The 16,330-nt window shown below is 43.5% G+C and overlaps 1 protein-coding gene across 1 annotated transcript in view; it reads left to right on the plus strand.

Moving 5' to 3' along the window:
- Positions 1-8,695: 8,695 nt before the first annotated feature.
- Positions 8,696-16,330, plus strand: part of LOC119164774 (ras-specific guanine nucleotide-releasing factor 2) — a 367,674-nt gene continuing 360,039 nt past the window's right edge. The window contains exon 1 of the mRNA XM_075894126.1: positions 8,696-9,191. Coding sequence (XP_075750241.1) covers positions 8,922-9,191 — 270 coding nt within the window. The 5' untranslated portion in view covers positions 8,696-8,921. The remainder of the gene's footprint in view (positions 9,192-16,330) is intronic.

The following is a 16,330-nucleotide window of genomic DNA, read 5'->3' on the forward strand; positions in this document are numbered from 1 at the left end:
CTCGGCATCTAACACACTAGGTCATGGTATCGATCAGAGAGCATTTTTGATGAAGGCGAAAAATGCCCGAGGTGGGCGTTATCATATTGAAGTGCACGCTGCACTTAGCCCCAGATGGTCGAAATGTCCGAAGCCCTTCACTACGGTGTCTTTCGTAGTCATGTCGTTGTTTGGAGAGGTAAAAGTACAACAACTATAATAATTATCGACGAAGCGATAAGCCAACGAAACAAAACCGACATGAACTAGAGAAAGAAGCTCGCATTTTTTTGTGCTTTGTTCGTTGTAGACGTATAAACGAAACACCCAGAGAAGGCGATGTTCAATGTCTTCGCTTCCTCCTGAGAAACAGCAACATGGACAGTTGTTGAAATACATGCGCATACGAACGAAATTCAAAACGAAAATGAAATGCAAAACAAAAAATGAAATACAAACGGACTTGAATATTGGCTTTCGTACGTAAAACCTCAGATTTAGTTATTTACTCTTAAAAAGGCTGCTGTGTGCAGGCCGTCACCTTTATTTTTATTTATTACTTCCAATAGCAATCGCCTCGCTTTCAAATACTTATAATGCGTACTCACGGCTATATGACTTTCTGAATAATTTTGGGAAGAGGAAAAAAATAGAGAGAGAATTATTTTAGCGGGAAGCTGGAGAGGTTTGCCTGCTTTTTCACCTGACAGGCTACTCCAGTTACCGGGTGATGATACAATGATAAACACAGAATACATACAGTTACATACACGCACAACAGTCACATAAGACATGAAGTCACTCACACGCACTGCACTATTTACAACGTTTCGCTCAAGCCTGTGGCCCGTAAGAATGTCAGTAGCGCTTTTGTAGAGTCTAACACACCGAAGGTGTTCTGCCATGCGCCTAGAATACTTTTCAACTCCAAGTTTGTGTCCTGTTGCATCTTTAAGGCCATCTTCAGAGACTGTATCTCTGATGTGTATTTCGTACAATCACAGAGGACATTATCGATGTCCTCAACGAAGTTACATTGTGCACAAAATGCTGAGTCGGACAGTCCGATTTCGTTCCCGAAGTAGTACGTATATGCAACGTTTAATCGGATGCGTTGTAAACACGTTTCATCTTGCCTGTTGATATTTCGCGGCATCCTGAAGTGACACGATGGATCGATCTTGTACAGAGGCCCATACTGTTGGCTAGGGCCTGTCTAGAGGGATCGCTGGAGGCGCCAGGTGTGTGCCGACACTAGCGTTGCTGCGTCTTGCCTCGAGAAACGTATCTCGATGATTTCTGCTGAGGTGTCATGTCCCGCTTTGGCAGCGTCATCAGCCCGGACGTTGCCTTGTATTCAGCAGTAGGCAGGGTAACACAGAAAAGTTAGCTAGCTCTTAGATTGGTTGTCTACCCTGGGCAGGGGCAAAGTTTGAATGATTACTCACCCAACTTGAGACATCGCAAAAGAAAGCATAGTTTTCGTTTCCTTCGTATGCAGTGGTAATGAACACTCACCATGCAGTGGTGTCAGAGAACACGTAAAAAGTGTTTTCATTTGGATTTAACGTTTTAACGCCGAGCGTCTGCTAGTCTGCCACAGCGCAGTGGACATTATTGCAAGAAGTCAGAATAATTTCACCGTGTTTGCAATCTCTGCTTCGTGCATGCAGTCTAAATAGCAGCATAAATCCTTGTCGGGGTCGTTGAAGAAATTTCACCTTTCTTTGTTTGCGTGTACCACGAGCCGGTTTCAGATCTGCTGCTAGTACGTCACAAATTGCTGTCCTACCATGACGTCACACGACGATGACACGCCACTGACGAGTCTTTCGCCGATGTGGAAACCGAAAGTGTATGTTTTTGTAAATAGCGCTACTTAAAATATATGCGATGCATTCCCAGGTAACACAGAGGTCTTCTTTAAAGATCCACCCACCAGACACAAAAAATACAAAACAAAAAGAGCGCAATATTCTTTCCTGATATTTCTCGTCCTTCTTGGCACACTATCGTGGCGTAGCCAGTAGTTACCGTGACATCTACAGCGTACATGCTCTCGATTCGTTGATATACGCGAAATATCACTCGTGATTGGTCTCTTGTGGTGCTTTGCCATGCAGCCGCCCATCCTTTCATCTTTGTCTCGGATGAATGTCATGCACAATCAACTGATCAAGCTTCATTTTTTGTGTTTACAACTGCGCAAGCAGCGATAACAGCGTCCAGCCGAGATGCACGAAATCCTGATAGGCTCTGACGGTTATTGCTGATATATTTCACGTGCATTCAAGAATTATGGGGCGAGGAGGATGAATCGTGTGTATGAAGGGAAGGAAAAAATCACCCGCTCGTCTCTAAACATGGGCTGGTGAGGGGCCCTTTAAGGTTCTCGACACCAGTGCTCTAATATAGAGCAACAATCCGAACAGAGAAATAAATAAAAGTAAGAGACAGAGAGGTTAACCTAGACGAACTGGTTTGCTACCCTGCACAGGGTTGGGTAAAAATGTCGGAAAGAGGATAGATATAGAGAGATATAAAATCAATTTGAATAAAGAAACCCACATGCGCACACATTCACGGAGTTCCGATCACAGTCGTTTGGACAGGCCGAAGATAATAAATAAACCATAGACATGGATATCATGAGAGGAGTATCGCGTAGATAGATAGATATGTGGGATTTAACGTCCCAAAACCACCATATGATTATGAGAGACGCCGTAGTGGAGGGCTCCGAAGATTTCCACCGCATGGGGTTCTTAAACGTGCACCCAAACCTGAGCACACGGGCCTACAACATTTCCGCCTCCATCGAAAATGCAGCCACCACAGCCGGGATTCGAACCCGCGACCTGCAGGTCAGCAGCCGAGTACCTTAGCCACTAGACCACCACGGCAGGTCAAGGAGTATCGCGTACGGGTATACAAGCTACATAGCAGGTGGAGCGAAGAAGTTAGAAAATCGCGATGCATAACTTGAGTTCAGATCGCAAAATACAAACCGAGTTGTTGATAATTTAGAGAGGCCTTTGTCCTACAGCGATGATTAGAGGAACTGTTTATGATGATGACGATGATGATGAGCCTACGATAATGACGATGAGGATGATAAGCCATAGCGGCCCGTTTCAATGCGTTGGCTACTCCTTAGTATGTCGCCGGCTACTCCTTAGCCCTTGATTGAAAGTTGAACATATATATTAAAGGAAAACATACAAAGCAGTGCATGTAAAATAGAACACTCGAGTGCACACATGCAAAAACACACTTATACGCGCATATCACAACACAATGATGGGGAAATGTTCGAAAGTCAACGAATGAAGTCTCTGATAATGTCGATCGTTAATATTCAATTCAACCAGCAATAAACAGCAGAGCACACGTCTGGCACTTATGGAGATATATTCACTCATGTGTTCATAACAGTCGACACGTCATTCACTTAAGCACACATATGATGGGTGTCATTTGATACTGCACGTATACGACATGTGCTGTATTACTTTCACTTGTATAACACATGTACGACATGTGTTATACAAGTGAAAGTTTGTTATTTCTTAGCACTTGTCAGCAATTCCACTGTCTTGTGAGGAAAAAAAAAACGTTTTAACACTTATAAAGCATGCGTCTAAGTCGGCCGAAGGAGTTGCTACAGCCTTTCCGATTGGCTTGAAATCCCACCATTTAGAAAGTCGAAAAGATGGCTGAATTTGACAATGTCCTTATGTTAACTCCTGTTAACTCCACTATGACTGTTTTACGAAGACTCCAGGAAAAAGTTGTTTAAGTGGGCATAGCCAGATAAACAACGTTTTTGTTTAACCGAGTATACCACGCTAAACCATGCCTATAAAATAAGAGCTGTCTTCGAAAGCATACTTTAACGCCCCCTGCAGGCACAATAGTGTTCAGCAACTTCGCCTAGCAGAGAAACGCAACGGTAACGAACCGCAGCTTGGCGGAGAAGTTGTACATGGTCTCAGTTTAATTGAATACAAGGAACTTTATGACAAATGCCGACGAAAGTTTTGCGGGAGCTGTTTGGCCTAAGAGCGCTCCACCGGGTTATTACCGAGCGTTACGGACGGCGAATGCGATAAAATTTATTCCGGCAAATGCGAGAGCGTGAATAATGGATTGCGTGCGCTTTCGCGAGAAGTGCCGAAGCCTGCTCTCCATCATAGCGAATAGTCAAACAAATACGCTTTCTGCGGCTGAGCGATTTATTCGTGCAGAGATAGGGGACACCACAGCGATCGATCCGGTGGAGCTTCTGCGCGATGACGGTAGAGCCCTGTGCCATTCAATTGTTGCGTGGAATACGCGTTCTCAGTTTACAGTCGGTCCGCGAAAATGCCCCAAAAACTTTCTTGATGGTGGACTCTTTCGGAAGCGAACGCACAAACGCGTACAGCACACGCAATGCGTGCTCCGTATGATAGTCCCCATATGTTCGTGTTCTGGGCTCGTTATCTTGTACAGTCACCCACTCGCACCCAAATCGCTTCACTGTTCGAAATAATGCGAATGGCTTATCTACGCTATCGCATATCGGAAGAACAAATAATTATGTTTTCTTTTAAAGGACTAGACATCCTGGCATTTGTCAAAATGACTATAAAAAACAATATTGGCGTTTAAACAGTTCCTTTATCAGGAACACGTACGACAGAATGTTGGCGTTACTTATGACAATATTCATAATGTTTTTTTCACAATTTCACAAAAAGTAGGCCGTTGGAACGAAATGGATCAAAAAGAAAAAGATAATAGCGTATCCACGTAGTGCATTCAGATGAGTTAGGCGAAGCTTCGGAGGGTTTCATCGGTAAACCGTGAATCCATCCGCCCATTCGTCCGTCCGCCCGCCCGCCCACCCGCCCGTTTGTCCGTCCGTCCGTCCGTCCGTCCGTCCGTCCATCCATCCATCCATCCATCCATCCATCCATCCATCCATCCATCCATCCATCCATCCATCCATCCATCCATCCATCCATCCATCCATCCATCCGTCCATCCGTCCGTGCGTCCGTCCGTGAAACATACGCACGGGAAATCAATAAGTAACCTAATAACGTCTTGAAAAATGTGCATTTCAACGGAAACGACCTTGAAGAGAATGTTAGAAACCACACGTGTGATTTCGTTTTTACTTGCGCGTATTTTCCCTGCATCACATAATTAAAAAGACTTTTCTCAACTAGTATTTGTATTTAAGTGACGTTTTTTTATTACAACAGAAAAGATTTTCATAAATGGCAACACTGATCAAATCGTCGCTTCTTTTCGAAAACTGCACTGCTTGCTTTTTTGGGGCTTTCCCTTTTAAACGATGATTACTCGTTTGTTAGATGGGAAGCATTTGACAACTCTAAGTGCTGCTGCCCGAAAAATTAAACGTGAAAAAACGCGACAGGGCAATGGCACTTTGATGCCACAACAAAAGCACAAAAATTAGAGACTAGGTAATGAAACGTAGCCGAAGAAACTTGACAGCATGTTCAGCAATTGTAGCTATGGCTTTTATTCAGATTGATGAACGTTTTTCTTATCGAAAAAACAAAAACAAAACAATCCCGGTATTTTCCTGTGCGCGTGAGCAACACGTCTACGCGAGGCTTTCACAGCCCTTGTTTTGCTTTATTATTGATACTTAAAAAGCAGCGCAATTTAAAATTTAGTGTAGCGCTGCACTACCAGCAGCGTTCGTCGTACCGACAGCTGTACCTTTTTTGTGTTAGCGCGTTCAAGATACAATAGATTTAGTGGATAAAGGAATACAAGTGACAACTTCCTCAGAACAGGTGTCCTTACTTGTGACTATAATAAGCAGTCTTTGAAGCACAACAATGTAAAGTAACGTGTTTAATAAATTCACAGAATTACTGTTGTCAAGTATAGGTGATTTGAATTTTTTCGATGAGTCCAATTGGTCGTGTCATGAACGACGTAATGAACTGTACCACGTTTCAGTAGCACAATTTGCTTATATTAATTTAGCTAGGAAGCCTGCAACACACTAAAATTGAAACCATCTAACACATATAAAAGTATGGGCGTAGCATTTGTAAAAACTAGAAAGAGAGCGCCATGGAGTAGAGAGCAAACAGGGATCACCGGTATTTTGTCTGAAAATCATGAAGCGATAGTAAACACTGGGCAAATCGCGTAATTTGTAGGAGAAGTAATCAACGCTCAGTTAAATCAAAGAAGTGGATATTAGGACATGAGAAGCTTTGTCAAACACAGCGAATGGTAAAATGGTGTGACGAAATTAAGCAGTTTCAAGACACAAAATATAAATAGCTCGTACAAGATAGGGTAAACCTGTGAATATTGGACGAAGCCTTCGTCCTGTGACTGAGATAACATAAAATTATGATGGTGATGATGACGATGGTAAGAATGGTGATAATTTGCTTTAATTTCATCGAGAAATGTATAGCGACGTCACACCTTGTCGAACCTTCCACCCACCAACCCATAAGTGACAGAAAAGAAAACTGTGGAGATATCCGTTTTTATATTTCAAAATCCGATTACAGGCACGTGATTACATTACCTTATTAATATTCATGAAATGTGCAAAGCTTATTTCTTTTTCAAAATATAAAGAATTATAGGTGAACACTGGGAGAAAGTGCCTTGCACAGAAAGCCATCTGGAGATGTTGGAAAAAAAAAGACATGCTGCTTTCTTCCGGTAGATCTATATTGCAACGTGCATGCTAGATGCGTCAAAATTATGACAGACGCCTGCACAAACACACGACCTCACTCAAAAGCTTTGTGGAAAAGTTGAAATCATGCTTTATGTAAAGAGGCTAATGATGCATGAAGTAATATTTCAATTTTAGTTTTTTGTAATCATTTTCACTTCATTATTAATGCGAAACATAGCCCCAGATAGCTAGAGGGTACGCGAAATTGACGCAGCAATAAATGATGCTACATTTCGGTGATGGTGAAGGAAGCATTGTGAGCCAAGCCGTTTGTGCAGAGAATTATCAGACAAATCGATGACTTCTGATAAGCTCGCGATATGAGAATCACGACGAGCATGTTATACACGCGAGTCTCACGACGACGAAAATCCGGCCGGTGATATAGTCAGGTGACTTTCTTACTGTTATTTTCTGAACATGGTGTTCGCGTTTTTTTTCTTTTTCGTAACAATTTCATTAAAAATGAGTTCTGCGGAAACCCGCAAGGTGGCGGAAGGGTTAAAAAAAGGACCAGGGCCAGAAAAAAGTTTTCGGCAACAAAGGAGAGTTTCTTTCTGAAAAATCCGTAAGAATTTTCTTGTGCTTTGGTACAAATAATAAGTTGTTTTCTTTTCCACCTTCTTAGCAATTTCATTTGAGCATCGACAGCTGTGTCGCTAGCGTGCGGAGGCGCGCGCCTATATGGATCTGGATCGGCCAAGATGTCCTCGCTTAAGCGCCACCCACAAGTTTCAAGAATAACCAATTTTGCAGCTTTTGCCACTTTTGCCCAAGGACTACCTGCTTTCAGTGCTCGCGTCATCGTTTATGCCAAGTAATCTTGAGCGGTCTTTATCATACATAACACAAACCAATCAAGTTGAAGGTTTGTTCCTGTAGAGCGTGCTTTGCCACATAATGAGCAATTGTGCGGAGAAGACTAAAGATCAAAAGCCACGTTTTTTTTTTGTCAGGATCTTTTTTGAGGAGTTCAATAAAACGTCGACATTGAGATGGAAGTAAGCAGCGCTCATTGTTAATAAAAGTTTATTATGCTACGATTGCACGTGAGAGATAATCATGGCCAACACTGATGCAGGCCGTATGAGCGAATGCCATCGAACAATGAATAGCGAGTAGCACTTACGAATGGAAACCTTTGTTGATTCGAACCTTGATTTTCTCGGGAGAGTAAAAGCGCACCGCATTGTGTAAGCGTCAGCTTACACAATGATAATAAACCGTTCAAGGTACCATCATATTCATGAGACGACACACTATATGATCGAGATAAGGAATGGTAAAGTTAGAAGACAAAAAAGTAAACAAGAAAAATGTCTCTCTTGCTAGCCGTACATGTCCAGCAATTTAACGCTCATTTTCGGTTTTGAATCTTTTTGCTTGCTTTAAGATTAAAAAAAAAGCACTGTTTTTTCAAATGCTCTCGCAATAGGCTTCGCGTGGTATGATAAGTTTCGCAAGTAAAATACACGTAGATAACAATGCGTAATTGATGAGAACTTGGGCTTGTTGACTTCGAACGCCTTAATTTTAGCGAGTCTAAGCGAAGACCTTCCGTTTGTTTGCGAGGGTCGAGTCACCGTCGGCCGACACAAAGAGCGACGATGTAGTCCCGGTGACACAGATAGTGGCGTCCTAACCCAGATCTGCCCATCGGAGGGGCCGGCGTTATCCGTGTCAGAAGGGCTGGCTGAGCAAGGACCGGGACGCCTTTCCTCCCTCTCGATCCCACAGGTGCGACGGGAAGGAAGGGGGCGCGGAGGTGTGCCGCACGGGTGACCGGGAGGAGCGGAAGGGGAGGCAGAAGAGGAGGCGCGTCCAGGTGAGTCGGAAGATGCCGGGGGAGGCGGAGGCTGCTCCCCCCACGTGACGGCGAGAAGAGGCGGCCGCCAGGGGCTCGCGTGCTGGCATCGACCGAGGTTCGTCGGCGACGGCAATCGCGTCGACAGCGGCGGCGGCGGCGGCAGCTGCACACCAGCTCCAGCAGCGGGTTTCCCCCCTAACCCCGAAGCCGTCCGTGCAGCGCCGGCAGCAAGCAGCGTCGGTCAGCGCCAGGTCCAACAGGCATCGGCGGGTCGTCAACGTCGGCACGCGGCGCCCCATGGCGCGGGCGGCCGGCGGAGGCGGCAACAGAAGGACGTCAACCGACGGCAGGGGGTGCATGTGGCTGCGTCGTCGTCGGCGGGCCGGCTGAGCGAGGGGGGCCATGCAGCGAGCGCTGCGCATGAACGATGCACAGCTGCTGTCGCTGTCCGAGAAAGCGCTGCACGACAACTGTCTGCGCGGCTACCTCTGCAAGCGCACGGCGGACAGCGCACGCTGGCAGCTCCGCTGGTTCGTGCTCTACCAGAACCTGCTGTTCTACTACGAGAACGACTCGACGACCCGGCCGTCGGGCGTGCTCTTCCTCGAGGGCTCCTACTGCGAGCGCCTGCTCACGCCCGTCACCGGCGGCAAGAACACGGGCAGCACTCAGGTGAGCCCGACCTCCCACGGCCATTCTCTCTGCATGTCTTTGCCACGCTCCTGGGGCCGAAGAGAGCCCGTCCAGCGGCTGGAGCCATGCCGCGGTGGCAGACAAAACCAAGATTGCACTCGCGAACAGACGGTTTCAACTCACACATCCCGCGTGGATGAGCCAAGTGGCTTGAACATGGACGGGGAATCGGTTTCGAGAAAACGTGGATGCCATGTCAGGAGTGGTTAGTTTAAACTGCCCTGTTAATGACTGGGCCATAACTTGGCGTGTTGCGTCGAAACTCAATGCTAATTTAATTCACGTTGAACGGTAAGCCACAAGCGAGCGACCACAGTCTTCAAGAAGACATCGTGAGCGCAGCGTTCACAGATTTTCACGATAAGGTTAGTGAACAATGTAACACGCTGCACTGGAGTGATCCTTGTCGTCTGGCACTATGATCATTGCCGACAAGAAGCTATAAAAGGCGATGTTGGCCTAATAATGCTGACATTTGTGCTGTGTATCTAATGGACACAGAATCAGCGTAAATTCAAGTTATGAAATATTATTAATCTGTCTTGCGGATGTTCAAAGCATCTATTTCGCGAAAATGGTAGCGCCAAATTAAGTATATTCTAGGGATGAGAGCTCAAATATCTGTTTTTCAATGTCATCATGCATCTTTCTGAGCGACGAGCGGTCATTCAAGGGAGCTTCTATTTCTTCATAAAACGAGTGTCATTCTACAGCCACGGGTAAGCATTGGTGCAGCTTGTCACGAACTATATGAAGTTATGAGTCATCCCACTGTAACCAACAGCAGGCTTGAGAACACTCATGAAATCAATGCTAGAAAGGTATTCTTAAGCAAGCATTACGCTTATAAGTGTTATTAATGCATCTGATGCTGTAACACAACTGTTTAATTAAATCTTATATGAAAACGAAGATTCTTTTCAGGTGTTCTTCACAGAGAAACAACACTGCATTAGTCACTCCGTCGACATTTTCCAAAGGCTGACAGTACTTTTTTTAAGCAAGCCACGCTTCAAGTCCCAAATGAATGTAGACGATAGGGAACGTTCATTCTATGCACTTGCATCATTGAGGAGAACCGTTACGCATCAGAGATGCTAAGCCAATGAAGTGCAGAATCTTTGACTATTCTGGTCCACCCCGCTGTCTTGCAGATGCTGCTGCACTACCATGTAAAATACAATCTGGGGGGGCTGCTTCGTTTCTTTTACCTCCTATTCATGAGCTGTTCAAGTGTTTTAGAAACTGTTAGTGCTGCCATCTGTGCAAGCGAGAAGGAAAGTTTTTGATAAGTAACAGGCCAAGAGAGTTTGCACATGTCTCCATTTGACATCTTTTGTACCTGCCATATGTAAATGTAGAAATGAATAGAGGAAGCTCGCCAAAACTATACTTTCGCTGTCCTTTTGCAGCACTGACAGTTACGTGATTAAGATTACACGTTTGCTAAAGCTGTAGCGGTTGTGCGCGTCTGTTCTTTGCGAAATTCGCCAAAGGAAGCCGTATGGCATTAAGTGCATGTCCTAAATTAAAGAAAAACTTCGCTGTCGAAGGCTCTTGAAACAGATTTAGTGACTTAATGGCCATAGTCGTAATAAGCTTCCCAAGGTTAATTCTTTATAGTATTAATTAGTGCACGCCTAATTAGTTCTCAACAGTGCTTAAAAATCCTTTTTTTACATGTAGGGAAACCGCAACACCCAACTTTCTTTGAACCTGTTGCATTCGAGAAGTTCAAGTTTAGAAGATTTAAGCAAGCTGATTCACGTCGAACGAACGAAGAGCAATACTTGAACATAACTGGCTCACAATCTTTCCCATTCACTTATTACACTTAGCAGAACCAAAAACAAAGTATTCATTGTATTCTGCGAGTCATAAGTATTCTGCGAGTCCCCGCAATAATACTATCGCAAGCGAACCTACAATAACTTTCTAAAGGCAGAAAATTGAACGTGTCACAGCGCATGAGCTTTTAGGGATACCTTTTTCAAGAACACTTAGACTGGTCTTTAGACACTGATCACATCCGTACCAAAATTTCCAGATCCACCGGCATCATCTGCAAATGACGAGGAGTACTCCTTATGGTAAAAAACAACAACTATATTACGCACTTGTTCATTCGCATCTCCATTATTGTTGTCTTGTATATGAGAATACAAGTAGAACAATAATTGATAAAACGTATATTTCACAAAAAGCTATATGACTAATATCAGTGGTATCGTTCAGGAATCGCAGTGCACTTCTATTTAAGAAATATGAATATGAAATTTTAACGATAAACAACCCCATAAAACATAAACTGGCAATTCTTATCTATCAACAGGTGCGATCTGATCATGCACGGCTTTATCATAGGCATCGTCCGAGTGACCACAGTCACAACCTCCGGCGGGGTGTATAGAAAAAAAAAAGACCACGCACAAATTCTGGCATTCAGAAACCATTGTACCAGATTCCGCATTTTCTTGAAGAACATACTACTATAGCCACTTTGACGGTATAGACTCTCACTGCATTTTTAAAATGACGATACAGTCACACTATCTACGCAAACATAATCACCATCATTATGATCATTGTTTTGTATTCTAACGTATTTCTTCTTCTTAAATTCTTGAAGCCTCGCGTGTCGAGGGCATTATTTTTTTTTTGCTACGAGAATTACCTTGGCGTTTAGGTATGTTATTCAAACTATTTTAATTTGTTAGTCAAATGAACTGCTTATTGATATAACCTTTTTAAAGATATACACGTGTGACTTGCTCGTAGCAATTCTTCCGTAATGCTTATTTTTTGTTCGCTGTTAATTTTACCCTAAGAATTGTGTCATTTTGGTGTGATTTGGAAAATGGAGGAGGCAGGTGCCTTGACAAGCTTTTATGATTTTGCGCTGGTTTACTTGAAAAATTGTACTTTCTTGCCTTTTGCTGAATTAATTTCAACTTCAAAAATTTCAATATAACTTCTTTTCAGCCTTCGTGATTGTACTGCATTGGGTTTAGAATATTCGTTCCCTGCATTAGCCGGAATGGCGTGTAAGAACTTTCGGTATGATAACTACTGGAAATGATGTATCCTTTTGCAACCGTTGATGATAGATAGTTATCAAATGAGATGCCGTTCAGCTAATGGTTTCACCCCAACTGCACAGCTGTGGTTACAGGAGCGGATTTAGCCTTTGATCAGCTCATAGAATTGAATGCACAACTTTAACGTTGCCCTACCGTGGCGGACAGGTATATACGCATACGCTCCCTTCACTTTCATCATTTATCCCTTTTATTCTCGTCCTCATTCCTCGGTTAAGGGTAGAAAACAAAATCAACCTCTAAATCAGGTAGAGCTCTCTGCCCATCAATAAATAAAATGCTCACTCTTTGTTTATTGACGTAATAGAACAGCCATTCCATTGTTTTGACTGATTTGTCATTGCCATTCGAACATCATGATCTGACGAGTTTATCTTCAAAAAGTTCTCACTGGGTGCACATATAGAGGTGAAATGGGAAAAATAAATGCGATTGTTTCGTGGCCACTTTTTTCCTCCCGTACGAACATAAAACAAACATAAGCATGTACACAAATAAATAAACAAACTATATATATATATATATATATATATATATATATATATATATATATATATATAATATAGGTGACGGGATATTGATTCTTGACGCTTTAAATCTTCCCTGAGGTTTACAATCCCCATCAGAAGGAATAATCTCATATCAGGTTTAATGGTATGAAAAAGCAACAACAACAAATGCGCAATTATTTACGTAGAAAAAACATATGAAAAAATTGTCTGACGCTCCCTTTACCAAATGGATGCAAGGCATCGTACCTGAACCCCGTAAAAGTTTTGAACGAGCTGCAGAGTCACGCTCTAATTATGCAAGAAATGCAGACGTTGCAGCTATCTCGTGAATTGCTCGACAAAAAAAAAAAAACAGCACGCTTTGAACAACGATAAGCAAACAGCATAGTCAACGCTATCTACTTTCGATCGGGGCATATCTTTATTGCATTCACACCAATCGCATTTGGGCGTGATAGCTAGCTGTGTGGTGCAGACGCTAAAATGAAAGAGAACTGACAATGCTGGCAAGGGTTCTATATAAAAGAAGGACAGAAGAAAAATGATGAACACGAACACAAGAGAAGAGAACAGAACAGCACCAGTGCGTTTCTCGTTGCCTCATTTGCTTGTCTTTTGTCCGCGTTTGCGCCGCCCCCATTTATGTGATGGCAGGCATTAGGTGCTCGTCACACTTTCCGCATTTATCTATTGAAAGAATGCTTGAAGGATATTTTATTTTATATCAAAAGATTTAGAAGGCAACCTCTCATGTGCGAGCGTAAAAAAAATGTAGGACGCTTAAGGTTCGGCTTCAAGAGAAGAATGCAGTATCGCAGTCGGGCCCCGCTTGCGTCGCCTTGAACCCTGACTCAAAGAAAGGAACGTGTGCGACAGTAACGCTGGCTGTGTCAAACTATCCTAGAATGCCTACATCGAGTACAGTCGCAAAGTGCCCACTACATCATAATTATTCCTTTCGCAGGTTGGCGAAGTACCTACAACACACCCATAAGGTGCAAGGCGCACCCGTTGTAACGGGCGGGCCGCTTCAAAGCACTCTTTCGTTGTGCAATTTCTATGTTTTGGTTCCTGGTACGATTCTACAGTTCTGCCACTCGATGTGGCATGCACCAATGTTTTTTATTTGTGGGGTTTACGTCCCAAAACCACCATTTCATTATGAGAGACGCCGTAGTGGAGGGCTCTGGCAATTTCGACCACTTGGGGTTCTTTAACGTGCACCCAAATCTGAGTACACAGGCCTACAACATTTCCGCCTCCATCGGAAATGCAGCCGCCACAGCCGGGATTTGATCCCGCGACCTGCGGGTTAGCAGCCGAGTACCTTAACCACTAGACCACCGTGGCGGGGCGGCATGCGCCAAGGAGAGTCCGTTGTACTACATGGCATTCTTACAGTGTTCTTTTACAAAGCAACTGTAAGCGCTGACGTGCCTCCACGGTTGAGCCCCTGCTTGTCGCCTAGAAGGCCTGGGCTCAATTACAATTTTGATCGAAGATTTTATATTAGTTATTTATTTGAATCGATCTCGAGTTCTCGCTCACAATCAGAGACACCGTCATGGACACTGGAATTTCTTCGAAACGAACGCTTTGACGCTGTCGCGTTAAAACTGCGTGCAACTCGCCTGAGAAGATGATTGCCAGCGCGCTTGCACCGGAAATTATCATCTGAAGAAAAGCTTGGAGGCGTTTCCGAAACGCGTAATCGCGTGCTCTAACTATTCGTCGATTTTGTTTCTTTGCAGTGCAAGTATATCACCGTGCTAGTTTGTCTATTGCATTTTTTATCGTTTTGTCACAGGAAGAAAAACTCTGTTGCTACTTCCTTAATATGCATTGAACGAATTAGCGCAATAATGATTTCACAGCCCGGATAGTTTTTCTGTACAGCTTGAATCGACCATTTACCTTAATATGGTTTTCGTTTGTTAAATTTGCTATGCAAAATTGACTTGCATGCAGTGGAGAAAGAGAAACGCTTATTTAGGCGTGAAGTACAGCCTTAATCAAATATTTCCATTAACGGTCATGACTGAAACCTGAAGTCCAACTACGATATAGACGTTCCAAAATGATCATAAGCAAAGACAATGAGTAAAGTGATACGAACTTACAGCCTACCCACCACGCATCGCATTTGTATTGGTTTTCTGATTAAGGTGAAGTCATCACACACGGCTTTACTGATGCCAGGGTTTTCACGCAAACACTACACAGTGTGGGAAGCAAGGCAAGTGAAAGTTTCCTGCGGTCATGTTTCGAGGTTAGTCCGGTAAGTGATAGACTTAGAGCTGTTCTCTCCATGGAAGATGTTATTAAAGCGATAATCAAAATGGACGTCATTTTCGAGTATTTTTTATGCTTCGGAATGACACCTGTTCTGCTAGAATTAGTTAACATTTCCTGCTTCTACAATGTTCAGACGCAAGTAGAGAAGAACTACATGAGATGACGGAAAGCCCAAAATTTTCACGTAGCGTGAGCGTAAGTGTAAAGAAAGGCTCAACCTCAGTAAGCATAAATAAGGCATGCTTAGAGGGTGGCTCCTGCGTTAATTAACAATTGGGCATAAAACGAAATGCATCAACATCATTGCTACTTAACGAGTATAAGCACGAAAATGATGGAGAATAATTTAAACTTATTGTCAATTTAAGTTTGGTTGACGGGGTTATACCTGTAAAAACCACGCTGCATGATTTTGATCTGCTGCAGAGGAGTGATCTGGATTACCTTCGATAACTCAAGGTTATTGAACGTGCACCTAAATTTAGGTACAAGGGTACACACATAAAAAAAAGTAGAGTACGTATTAGTCTTTTCGTTGAGTCCTGTATTGTTACGTATATGGCTTTCTTTAAAGAGACGCGTTGACTCCGTTGGTTCTCACGACTCTCCGACGGGAGTATAATAGTACTCTCCAAAGAGAGTTAACGCGTCTCTTTAAACAGAGTCATATACGTGGAAATTCAGGAATCACAAAATGGGTCCATTGAATTTTTCTCTCTCTTTCTCTTAAACTGTGCTCTTGTATTTCGACCCGTATAAATGGGGCCACCTTGGTCAGCAATCGAACCCGAGTCTTGGAACTGAGCACCCCAACGTAATATTTTGCTTTGTTTTGTGATGTTTCTACAAGATTTGGTACAGCCCCCTTAAAATAGGGCTGTTCACGAAAGCCTGTCAAAATTACCGAAGGCAAGACGGTAAGAACAACTTCATCGGGTGTAAACCTATAAGGGTTTTCTGATTTCGCAACGGCAGTTAACTGTACCGTTCGCGGCGCGTTTTCGTTGCGAAACAGTTACGCTTTTATCGAGCCGATCGAGGTGGAAAACGGACGCGAATCATTTTTTTTTTATTTTGCTTCGTGACGCATTTCACCTTTGCATCGCGGCACGTTTGCAAACATGGGCGAGCTTCGCTTAGTTCCTAACGATTCGTCTCACGCAAGTTTTATTGCGCCGAAATTGGCTTCGCAGGTGTGGCCACTTTGTCGCCT

Source organism: Rhipicephalus microplus, chromosome 1 (assembly GCF_043290135.1).
Source record: "Rhipicephalus microplus isolate Deutch F79 chromosome 1, USDA_Rmic, whole genome shotgun sequence".
NCBI lineage: Eukaryota > Metazoa > Arthropoda > Arachnida > Ixodida > Ixodidae > Rhipicephalus > Rhipicephalus microplus.